The sequence below is a fragment of the Garra rufa genome, chromosome 24 (genome assembly GCF_049309525.1).
Source record: "Garra rufa chromosome 24, GarRuf1.0, whole genome shotgun sequence".
Classification (NCBI taxonomy): Eukaryota; Metazoa; Chordata; class Actinopteri; order Cypriniformes; family Cyprinidae; genus Garra; species Garra rufa.
In genome coordinates, this window is record NC_133384.1 from 19,510,332 (window position 1) to 19,522,841 (window position 12,510).

The 12,510-nt window shown below is 35.7% G+C and overlaps 1 protein-coding gene across 7 annotated transcripts in view; it reads left to right on the forward strand.

Annotated features, from left to right (window-relative positions):
* The window catches only part of sulf1 (sulfatase 1), a 57,255-nt gene that overhangs the window by 11,009 nt on the left and 33,736 nt on the right, over positions 1–12,510 (forward strand). For all 7 annotated transcript variants that reach the window (XM_073830772.1, XM_073830774.1, XM_073830773.1 and 4 more), the window contains exon 2: positions 10,113–10,341. In XM_073830772.1, the coding sequence (XP_073686873.1) occupies positions 10,173–10,341 (169 nt within the window). In that variant the 5' untranslated portion in view covers positions 10,113–10,172. The remainder of the gene's footprint in view (positions 1–10,112; positions 10,342–12,510) is intronic.

Below are 12,510 nucleotides of genomic sequence, written 5' to 3' on the forward strand. Positions count from 1 at the left end.
GAGAATGCTCTCATGAACGTGCATTGAAGACTGGCACAGAAGAGAGGAAATTGTTGAATAAAATAGTTATTTTTGTTTTTTACACAAAGTATTCTCAGTCATCTTCATAAATCATCTGTGGTTCAACCGCTCTACCTTTCTAGCCCTTGAATGTGGTAGTTGAGTTTTGTTGTTTGTTTTGTGTTTTTATTTTGTTATATTTTTTGTTTCATTTTGTTTTTGTTGTCTCTTGTTTTTTTTTTCTGTTGTTTTGTATTTTTATTTTGTTTTGTTTTTTTGTGTTTTGTGTTTTGTTTGCTTTTTTTATACTGTTTTGTTTGTTTTGTTTTGTATTTTGTTTATAGCCTTTGACAACAGTGGTTCAAGCGTAATTTTATGAAGCTATGAGACTGCTCTCATGAACGTGCATTGAAGATTGGCACAGAAGAGAAGAAATTGAATAATATCGTTATTTTGTTTTCTTTGCACACAAAGTATTCTTAAAGCTTCATAAAACATCTGTGGTTCAACTGTACCTTTCTGGCCCTTAATGTGGTAGTCGCATTGCAGATTTAGGACTAATTCAAACTCTTGCGTAATTAGTACTGATAGGATTGAAATTTACTAAACTTCATTAGCTGAATCTTGTTTCACCGACCGTAATCAAAAAGCGTTTCTCCTCTGAGCTTTCAGGCAGAGCAGCAAAGTTGCACATGGTTTTCCCATTTAGAAAAGGTGTTTGCGTGCGAGTCAGTTGGCATGGTTGTCGTTCATGCGACTGCACTGTATCCATTCTCTCTGCAGTGATTAGGCAGAATGGTCCAGTGGCGTGAGAACAAACTGAAGCCACTTCAGTCGGATTCCACATTCTTGTTCTTACCACATAATCAGTCGTCTGTTCCATCAGTGAGAACAAAATGTGCCCCCAAAGTGATTGAGCAAAGAGGAGCTACATTTGGGTACCCTCTCTAAAACCGGTCACATCACACTAGTTTTGTTGGCTTTTCTTCGCTCCCATGTGGGTGGACGGCTCTTGTTGATGGAGGCTCATGCGGTGCGCCTGATCACGTTCTGCCAAGACACTGTAGGGTTTGACACTGCTGTGGATGGAGCGAAGTCCTGAGTGATTTAAAAAAAAAAAGAAATGTTTAAAATCCAAACCTCAAAATTCTGTGGCTAAGTAATCATTTCTCCCCTGATGGGAATAATCAGCACACATAAATATGCAAACAGCCTCTGCAAAAACAGTCATCCATGTGTAGTTTCTATACAATCTCTGTATTCAAACAACCTGTCTTTTGCCATGTAAAACTCTCCAGTTGATCCTAAAGTAAAAGTTCTTATTTACTCATTCATGTCATTCCAAAACGAACAATGTATTTTTGTCCAATGAAAATCAACATGGTCCAATGTTACCAATTTGGGTGCACACTCTAAAATTGGTCACATCACACTAGTTAAGTTGGCTATTCTTGCTCACGTGTGGGTGGAATCCTCTTGTTGATGGAGGCTCATGCGGTGTGCCTGACCACAGTCCTCTACAACTCTGTAGGCTTTGACACTGCAGCAAAGTCATGGCTGATTTTATAAAAAGAAACGTTGCAAAACACAAACCTCAAAATTCTGTGGCTAAGTAATCATTTCTCCCCTACTGGAAATAATCAGGATACAGAAATATGCAAACAGCCTCTGCAGAAACAGTTGCACAGTCTCTATGTAATCTCTATATTCAAACAGCTATGAAAAACTTTCCAGATGATCACCCAAATGAGGGAAACATCACTCAAAAATTTAAGTTCTCATTTAAATTTACTCACTCTCAAGTTGTTCCAAATTCTTGTTTCTTTTGTGTAACGTTTTTTAAATTAATTGTTGTTTTTTTGTTTTGTTTTGTGGTGGGGTTGTTTCAATTAGTTTTGTCTTTTTTGTTTTGTCTGTTTTCTTGTTATTTTTTGTTTAGTTTTGTGTTGTTTGTGTGTTTGTTTTGCTGTTTTAGTTTGTATTTTTTGTTTGTATTTTGTTTGTTGTTTTTTGTTTTGCATTTTTTGTTTTATTCTGTATTTTGTATTTTGTTTTGTTTTTAGTTTTATTCTGAATTTTTTTTTTTGTTTTTTCTATTTTTTGTGGTTTTGTTTTTAATTTTATTCTGTATTTAGTTTTTGTGGTTTTGTTGTTTGTTTTTAGTTTTATTCTAAATTTAGTTTTGTTTTCTATTTTGTTTTGTGGTTTTGTATTTGTGGTTTTGTTTGGTTTTTAGTTGTATTCCGTTTTTTGTGGTTTTGTTTTTAGTTTTATTCTAAATTTAGTTTTGTTTTGTATTTTTTGTGTTTTTTAGTTTATAGTTTTATTCTGTATTTTGTTTTGTTTTTAGTTTTATTCATTTTTTTGTTTGTTTTTTTTCTATTATGTTTTATGGTTTATTCTGTATTTTGTGGTTTTGTTTTGTATTTTTGTGGTTTTGATTTGTATGTTTTTAGTTTTATTCTGTATTTTGTGGTTTTGTTTTGTGTTCTATTCTGAATTTAGCGTTTTTTGTTTTGTTTTCTATTTTTTGTATTTTTGTGGTTTTGTTTTTAGTTTTATTTTGTATTTTGTGGTTTTGTTTTGTTTGATTTTAGTTTTATTCTGTTTAGTTTTTTGTTGTTTTGTATTTGTTTTTAGTTCTATTCTGTATTTTGTTTTGTTTTTAGTTTTATTCTGAAATGTGTTTTGTTTTCTATTATGTTTTGTGGTTTATTCGTGTTTTGCTTTGTATTTTGTTTTGTGTTTTGTGTTTTTTTTTTTTTTTTGTATTGTGGTTTTAGTTTTGTACTGTATTTTGTGTGTTTTGTTTTGTATTTTGTTTTTGTTTCTGTTTTGTTTGTTCAGGTTTGGTAAATTACACTGAAGCCCTGTTTACTCTTGTGTGTTTTCATTTTAAAATGGCATATCTCAGTCCACACTACACAACAGAAAATGTATGTCACATGACCATTCATAATGAATATAATGTTAATGTTTACATGGTTGTCAAGGATATGCAGAGCAATTTATTGGCCACCACACCATCATTTTCAAAAGTCTCTGTTTTTGAGGGTACTGTAAACGACAGGTGTAACAGCAGCAAACATTATACATTTTAAAACGAAAACACAGTAGTGTAAGCATAGCCTGAGACAGGTGTGATGTTTCAGGACAGCTGGTTCAGTGATATCTGTCAGGTAATGGGATATTTTGAGCATCGTCCAGTAAAAGCCAATTTAACAGCGTCGTTAAAGTAAAAACAAATCTCGCCTTGGACTCTTTAATAATTAAGATGCAACTGTCACAACCAATATACTGTGAAGTGTTCTTACTTGTGATTGTTCTCCAGTGACTTGGCTTCTGTACAGGCTCATTCTGCGGAGAACACGGAGCGAGCGAAGTCTCTATAGTGAGGGAATGGAAAGGGGGATTAGCCCTCGAGACTGTCTTTGTCTATGGAAACCTTGCATTTATGAATGGCTGACTCACTATTTAGCAGGGCCATCTGGTTTGATTTATGTTTGTTCTTGGCACACGAGGGACTCTCATTTGCAATGAAGATGCACAAACAACTTCGCCATGGTGAAGGACGAGTTCTTGCATGGTGCTCTGGTTTAAAAGGAATTATTTCAAGCTGACAGGGATCAGGGTTTTCATTTAGAAGCTGATCGCACATGTTACGAATGCGGCCTTGCCATTTTCGTCTTCCTGGACGAGGGATTGACAGAAACCAGACTATTCATGATGTAGTCTCGATGTTATAAAACCCAGCACGGTTGGAAAGAATGTGCCAGGTCATGACATTCTGATCTTAATCGTGCGGCTTCTTCCTCAGGAACTCATCTATCCTTACCTGTGAAGCCTGCGAGTTCGGCGGTGCTCGTTTTCAAGTCTTTTGAGAGTCCAGGTGCTTGAGGTTTGGGTTAACCACCCCACATTACCACGTGGGTCAAAGGGGGTTCAGGGCGCATGAAAGTATGTGGTCTGGGCCTTCACCACAGGCAGCAGTGGCGGCTTTTTGCTTGCCAAGAACCTCTGAGCCGCTGTCTCTGATAGCACTACATGGTAGAAAACACTACGGTGTGGTTGGGACAGGGCCTTCGTAAGCATGGAGGGGGGGCTGAAAGCATAGTGAAATCATAAAAGTACAGATTTTGGATCACATTGAAGGACCCTGGTTCTGTCATCCATTAATCTGAAAATTGCTCCTCTTTCATATTGGGCTATTTTTTGGCAGCTGTGTGTTAGGCTTGAAAGGTCCAATAGTAGCCTTTTTGTTTTGTTCCTTTGAACCTTCGAGACCTTTTTTTCGTAATAAGTCCCAAATATTATTCCCCCAGCTTAGCCCTGATTAGTACAGTAGAGGCTAATTTACTGGGTCATTTCCTCTAATCCCTAAAAACAATAAGGCCTGGGACGATGCTTTCTCCGGTGCTCGTCTGTGACCCAGAAGAAAGCGTTCTTGTGTTCTTCAGCAATGCAGGTCTACAAAGGCATGGCGCTCAGCAGATGTGCGCAGACCCTGAGCCACGTAAGATAGTCTTAAGTTTTAAGTTACTATGGTTTATTTTACAAAATTATTATAAAGTTGTTTATAATTAATTACTGTCTAGTCCTTGCTTAAATTTGCAGTACTTTTACAAATGTAATCTGTAAAAGATCTCAGAATAATTATCACTTAAATGTGTTTAATATATGTTGATTAAAATAGTTTTCTTTGTTTGTTTGTTTTTTCCATTGTTGTAATGTTTTTAGTTTGGGTTTTTCTTTTTTTGTTTAGTTTGGTTTTTAATCTTATGTTTTTCATTTGTAATTTTGGTTGTTTGTTTTGTTCTATTTTGTTTTGTTTTTTTGTTTTTGTTTGCTCTTTTGTTTTGATTTTTTTGGTATTGTTTTTCGTTGTAGTTTGTTTAGCTTGTTTGGGGTTTTTTTTGGTATTTTTGTTTGTTTGTTTATTTTTTTGTTGTTGTATTTTATTTTTGTTGTATTTTGTTTAGTTTTGCTGTCTTCTGTTTTGTGTTTTTTTTGTTTTTTGCGTTTTTGTTTTGTGATGTTTTATTTTGTTGTTTTTGTGGTGTTTTGTTTAGTATTTTGTTTCGCGTTTTTTAGTTTTTTGTTTTATATTGTTTTGCTTTGCTGTCTTTTTTGTATTTTGTTTTTCGTATTTTCCTTTGTTTTTGTATTGTTTTGTTTTTTGTTTTATTGTGTTTTAGTTTTTTGTGTAATTTTTGTTTTGTTTGCTTTTGTTTAGTTTTGTTTTTGTTTCGTAATGTTTGTTTTTTGTGGTGTTTTGTTGTTTTGTGTTTTTGTTTAGTATTTTGTTTCGTGTTTTTTAGTTTTTTGTTTTATATTGTTTTGCTTTGCTGTCTTTTTTGTATTTAGCATTTTAACATTTTTTTTATATTATTTTAGCTTTTTGTTGTATTGTGATTTGTTTGTTTTTGTGTGCTTTTGTTTTATATTTTTGTTTTGTTTTGCTGTTTTTTTTTTTTTTTTTTTTTTTTTTTTCTTTTTTTTTGTTCCGAGTTGTGTGTTCTCATGTGTGCGCTTTTGTTTGTTTTGAACCCAGAATAGAAATAATAATTATTGGCTTAACAATATTATCCAGATACCAATACTATCCTCTTGACTTGTTCATTGTGGGAGTATAACTTCAGTTCAATGAAGTAAGCTGGCCACTTTATCTCCAGATTTTCACTATACTTCAATATAAACCGCCTTGCATAATATTTAAAGCCAGTGAGTTGGAAGTACGTTTTGTTCTGCACATTACAAGCACATTATCCCAATAACAGTTTGACTAAGCCAGAGGAAGTCGCCAGGTTTTCCGCTGAAGGCTTCAGACCCAAACATCACATCATTTTTGCATACCAGCCCAGTGCTGATTCAGTGTCAGAGAGTCATGGAAGTGTGGAAGCTTTGTTTCCCATTATTCATGGAAATGAAGGATAGCGGGTCTGTTTTTCGTAGGCAAGGGGTCAGTGGAGGACTCACGCATCAGAGAACAGCAAAGTAGCGGCTTATGTTCTTGCCAGTGCCACCAACTGGAACACATTTTCACAGTAATGAGGGTAATTAAAACAAAATTATAATTCACGACCCTTCTTCCCTCCAGGGAAGAAAATAGAAGAGCTATTTCGGGTTGACTGTATTCTAAAATTACAGTGCTGGAATGAGGGTGAATGTGTCATCTTTGAGGGCAGAGACAGTATAATTCAGGGTTGCTTGAGGAACACATGATTGAGCTAAATAGCACAGTATTGGCTCTTCATTTTATATGTGGAAATTTTTGGCTCCAGTTATTAATGTTAGTTTCAAATTGCTGGAGGCACATCACACAATAGTTCATCTTGTAGTGTCACATGAGAAAGGATTCGTTTAGCGCTTTAAATTCAATACTGATGCTGAAATGTCAATCTAATTTCCACCGTGTAGACATAAAACAGATGACGGAAAGAAAGCATACATCTGAATAAATGTTTGAGGGTCTTCTCCATATATTTTCATGAGATCTGGAAGTCATACTGTGTTTGTGCGTATGCACATTCTGGCCTGACTGGACCCTGCCATCCCTAGCACCAGGGGTTTGTCTAAACACCGCCAGTGTTTGCACAGTGCTGTCAGGGTGACTGGACCGACTATCCCTCATGCTGCCTGTCTGAAATCCACGCTGTCCAAAAAAGCACTTAGAGCCCCATTTGAGAGGCAGCCCATCATCTACACAATGATGGAGGAGGGCAAGCACATGGTTTTCCGTTCAACAGCTCCTTCTTATCGGACATCACATGGTCCACTTCCTGAAAATGAAAATTGTCACTGTTTACTCACCCTAATGTCATTCCAAATCATTATGACATTACTTTTTCACATTGGATTCAGTCCATACAGTGACGGTTCATAGTGATCACATCTGTCAAGCCACAAAAAAACACTGTAGATGCAATGTAGTAGTTGTTCTATGCTATCGTATGGCTTAAAAATGTTAAATATAGCGCACAAGTCAAATGTACCAAATTTAGTGTTTTCTTTTGTGTTGTTTTTAGAGTTTGATAGATGTTTTTGTGCTTCAGTTTTTCAGTGTTCATGTTTGACAACTGACGGTAATATTCAGTAATGCAAAGTTTCCAACTTTTGATTATCAAATTTTGCGTTTTTCATTTGAAAGTTAGTTTGTCTTTTGCACAATTTCACTTCAGCATGAAAAAGAGTTTGTACAGTTCTTTTACTTTTTGTCTTTATTTCTTTAAATCCTTTATTTCTTTTAAATTCCATTACTTTTGCGACAACACCCATTTGGTTTTGTCCCCGCCAATCTCCAAAACATGGTTACATATTTGTTCTCTCATAATATGATTTTGATTTACGTCACTAATTCGCAAGGGATTTCCCATCTGTCAAATTGAGTATTGTTAGTTTGAGTATGTGGACACTTTGACCTTGAGTTGATACTGTAAAACCAGTGCTGACTCTAATTTACTCATTTATTTCTTGACTCTCACTGGTCTTTTTGTCACAAGTATGAAATGACTATTGAAGTCAGGTCATCTACGTTTATTTTTTTTTTTTTTTTAAAGTGTGTTCTTTTTGGTTGTGTTAAGTTTTGTTTTGTTTGGTTTTTGTTTTGTGTTTTGAGTTCTAGGTAAATGTCAAGCTGCTAGAGTTTCTTTGTTCATGTTCAACAGCCAACAATAGTATTTAGTAATGCCAAATGTCAAATTTTGCCGTTTTGTTTTTTGTTGTTGTTTTTTTCTTTTTTCCTGTTTGTATTTTTTGTATCGTGTTTTGAGTTCTAATTAAAAGACAAGCCACTAGAGTTTCTCAATGTTCAAGATCAACAGCTGACGATAACATTCAGTGAAGCAAAATATCTGATTTTTGATTGTCAAATTTTGCCGTTTTGAATTTAAAATGGCTTTTATTTTATGCACAGTTCAAGTAAAGTAATTCATAATTGAATGTGATGAAACAAGAAACATTAGAGCCATTTTTGGCATTAAAAAGTTAAGAAAAGTAAAATGCAATTTACTGCAAACTATAAATAATGAATCCTTCATTTTTTTCTATGCAAATCCTTTAGTCCTTTTATTTTAATTACATTTGCGACAACACCCATTTGATTTTGTCTCCACCAATGTCCAATACATGGTTACATCCTTGCTTTCTCATAATATGATTTTGATTTATGTCACTAATTCAGAATGGATTTCCCATCTGTCAATCTAAATGTTATTTTTAACATGTGGACACTTTGGCTTTGAGTTGATACTGTAACACCAGTGCTGACTCTAATTTGTTGATTTATTTCTTGACTCTCACTGGTCTTTTTGTCACAATTCTGAAATGACTATGAAAGTCGGGTCATTTACTTTTTTTTTTTTTTTTTTTTTTTTTTTTGGTGTTTTAGGTAAATGACAAGCCACTAGAGTTTCTCAATATTCATTTTCAACAACCAATGATAATATTCAATGACGCAAAATATCCTTTTTTCATAATTAATGTAAAGTAATTCCTATTTGAAAGTGATGATTTATTATTAGAGCCATTTTTGGCATTAAAAGGTTTTTAGGAAAAAAGATTTTAAGAGTATAATTGTTTGCAGAAAGTTTGCAAAAAATTGCAGTTTTTACTATTTAAATCCTTTAATTATTTTATTTCAATTTCCATTACGTGCGACAACACCCATTTGATTTTGTCCTCACCAACGTCCAAGATATGGTTACATCCTTGCTCATAACACGATTTGATTTACGTCACTAATTCGTAAGGGATTTTCCCATCTGTCAAACTCAGTATTGTTAGTTTGAATATGTGGACACTTTGGCCTTGAGTTGATGCTGTAAAACCAGACTCTAATTTACTAATTTTTTTTTCTTGACTCTCACTGGTCTTTTTGTTACAAGTGTGAAATGACTATTGAACTCGGGTCATTTACATTGCCAAGCAAAATTATCAAGCCAAATGAATGGCATGCGACATGGCTCAGGTGCATAAATGGCCATATTGTTTAACACCTCATTGATCGGAGACAAAGATCAGCATGGGGCCACAAGCAATATGGTCCTCCATAAGGTTTACACAATAAACTTGGACGGGTATATCAATCAAACCCAATTTTATGCACGCAGCCAATCGACAGGAAAATTAAAAAGTGAAAAATTGCTTTACCTCATGCATTAGTACAACGACTACAAGACTTAAAGCCAAGACATGGGCTTTGGGAAATGAAGCATGTCTACGGAATATGAAAGATTTCAGTCATCTTTGCTGGTGTAGAGCAAATGCCGTGCCATGTAAAGGGGTCAATGTGTAAATCTGCGACTGGCGACCGCAGCACAAGGGTTAATGTAGCGGAACCCTCTCCCCCGTATACTGCCTTCGCTGGCTTCGTAATTCCCACCGTGTGTCCGCTAGGGGTCACAAGCTTTGGGCCTTCTGACTGACAACCCTGCCATAAAACGTGATTGGCTGGGTGTGGGACGGTGCAGCTGTTAATAGCCAATAGCAAGGCTTCAGTGGCACTGAAGGAGTGTGACTGATTAGAGAGAAAGAGCTGGCTTGTCTGCACACACGGGGAGAGACACTCAGGCCTTTCTGACTTCAAGAAAGTGTCTGTAAATATGAGTCCAGGACTGAAGTAAAGATATCGAGTGTATGGCGCCACATGTGACACTACTAAGCTAAGAACTTTACAGGTAGAGTGTTTTAAAGTTTATTACATTGCAATTTATGAATAACTTTTGAGCTAGTGTATCTTTTTTGTATGTTTTTTTTTTTTTTTTTTTTTTTTTTTTTTTTTTTTTAAGTGGGTGGACATCCTGGAAATATGCTGGAAGTTTAAAGCATGTGTTGATGCCTTTAAAAGGGTGTTTTATGTTTATTTTCAGTGCAAGGTATGAGCTTTTATGTGGTCTGTTGCTGTTCTCTGAAAATAGATGACACTGAGCTCAAAAACAGATGCATATGATTTATTAGAGGTCGCAGAGTAGGATCTGGAGTTGTCGTTTGTCTTGCGAAGAAAGGAAAAGTGCTTCTTTTTAGTGTTTCCAGTTTGTGTTAACCATAGTAACATTTGTTTTGACCTTTTTCGACAATCCCAAAGCGTTAACATCTCTTTGCTCTTTTCTAAACAGATTACGTTGTGAGGATTCCAGCCTTCTGATTCGACTACACACGCCCCGCTTCGCAGTCTCATGATGCAGCTGGTGAGCCTGGCCTGGATGATGGTCCTGGCCGTCCCACTGGTCTGCTTTGGTTTCACCACCCGTGGTCAGGGCCTGCGTGGGCGGGTTCAAGGTGACCGACGGAACATCAGACCCAACATCATACTCATCATGACAGATGACCAGGATGTAGAGTTGGGTGAGTATACCAGATGCAATTCATCATTAATGGCCCATCTGTTTCGCAGACGAATGAGGTGGAGACCTCTCTTGAGGCTTTGTCAGTGCTCGGCATGCAATAGTTATGAATCAGCAAGTAGTCTGGAAAGTTACTGTAGAGATTCTGAAGAGCATAATGATACTTAGAAAAACAGAAATGGAACTGTAGACCAAACTTTTTTTTTTTCTTAATTTTCCTTACTGATTTGGGGTTTTTGCACTCTTTACTTCAATATTTGTGAGATGGATATCTTTATTTTATTTAAAGTAGAATTTGTTGACCATTTCCATTATGGCTTAAAGAATTACTTTACTTACTAAGTATTTCTAAAGGATTAGTCCACTTCTAGAACAAAAGTTGCCTGATAATTTACTGATTTAGGATGTTCATGTCTGCCTTTTTTCAGTCTAAAATAATTAAGGTTTTTGAGGAAAACATTCCAGGAATTTTCTCCATATAGTGGACTTCAACAGGGGCCAACTGGTTGAAGGTCCAAATTGCAGTTTCAGTGCAGCTTCGGAAGGCTCTACACAATCCCAGCTGAGGAATGAGGGTCTTATCTAGCGAAATGATTGGTCATTTTTAACCACAAAGGCTCATCTTACACTAGTAACTTTGAATAAATTATAAATTTAAATTTTTGTTCATAAATGATGATCGTTTTCCTAGATAAGACCCTTATTCTGTGGCTGGGACTGTGTAGTAGAGCATTGAAATTGCAATTTGGACCTTCAAACCCACTGATCCCCATTGAAGTCCACTATACGGAGAAAAATCCTGGAATGTTTTCTTCAAAAACCTTAATTTCTTTTTGACTGAAGGAACTCTTAAAAATAAAGGTTCTTTATTGGCATTGATGGTTCCATGAAGAACCTTGAACATCCATGGAACTTTTTAAATGCAGAAAAGGTTCTTTATAGTCGAAAAAGTTTCTTTAGATTTTTAAAATGTTCTTCAAAATGGTTCTTTTAAGAACTGTTCACTGAAAAGTTCTTTGTTGAACCAAAAATGGTTCTATGGCATGGTTCTAAAACACCCTTTTTGAACCTGTATTTTTAAGAGTGTAGGGGTGAGTAAGTTATCAGGACATTTTTATTCTGGAAGTAAACTAATCATTTAAATACAAAATACATTTATTTGAAAAGCAAAATGATGGAAAGTATGAAAATCTGTCGAGTTTTTGTAGAAAAAAAAAACAAGAAAATGATTTTCCACTGGGGTAAGAAAAGTAATGTTCTTGTCCAATTGGCTTATGTGTGTTTTTCTTTAATCCACTGGCAGATGTTTGTTTCTTGTTTTAGGCATGAATTCACTCATTTTATGTAGAATTAAAAAAAAAACAAGGCTTTTTCTTTCTCTTGCTTCTCAAGTAAGCATTTTGAATTCAGAATGTTTACATATCTGTTCTGCAAAACAAGACAAAAATACGAAGTACAAAAACTTGCAGCACTCCACTGGAAAGACCATCTTAGTTCAGCTTTAATTTCCATACTGGTCCATGCTGGTTTAAGGTAGCACTGACCTAGCTGAATCACCATAACCAAACTTAGCTGACATAATGGCTGACGAAGGTCTGAAATGATCTTGGAGGGTCATGTTCCTGCAGAATTTAGCTGTAGCACATCTACCTGGTCTTCCTGAAGACCTTGATTAGCTGGTTCAGTGTTTATTCAGAGTTTAAGCTCAACCAAGGCAACCTTGCTGGTTAGATTAGTTAAAACACCTTGTGGGATCACCAGCATTCAAATCACATGATGGTTGACAGTCTATGCAGGTTTCTCGTCTTTTGTATGAGATCTGTTTAAGTTGTTCATTATTAACTCAGCCTTGGAAAGACTTCTCGGACTTCACTCCTAGAAACATTAGGTTGCTTGCTTGTTAGTCTTCTTGATCTGCCACCCGAGTCTCTCTTGGTATCTGTCCCACATGGTAAGCCTAACTGTTGTCACTGGATCAGGTTCCTTCCTCTGAGAGCATAACATCCAACAGGTCTCAATCTCAGACTGTCATCGCAGGTTTGACTTATTTCCTCTTTTAATATTTAATAGCTTCCCTCAGACATGTGAGAGGCTAAGGGCCTTAGTCCTGGAACCACAGCCAGTTGTTGCATTGCCACAGAACTACAGGGATCCTTCTCCACATCGAACA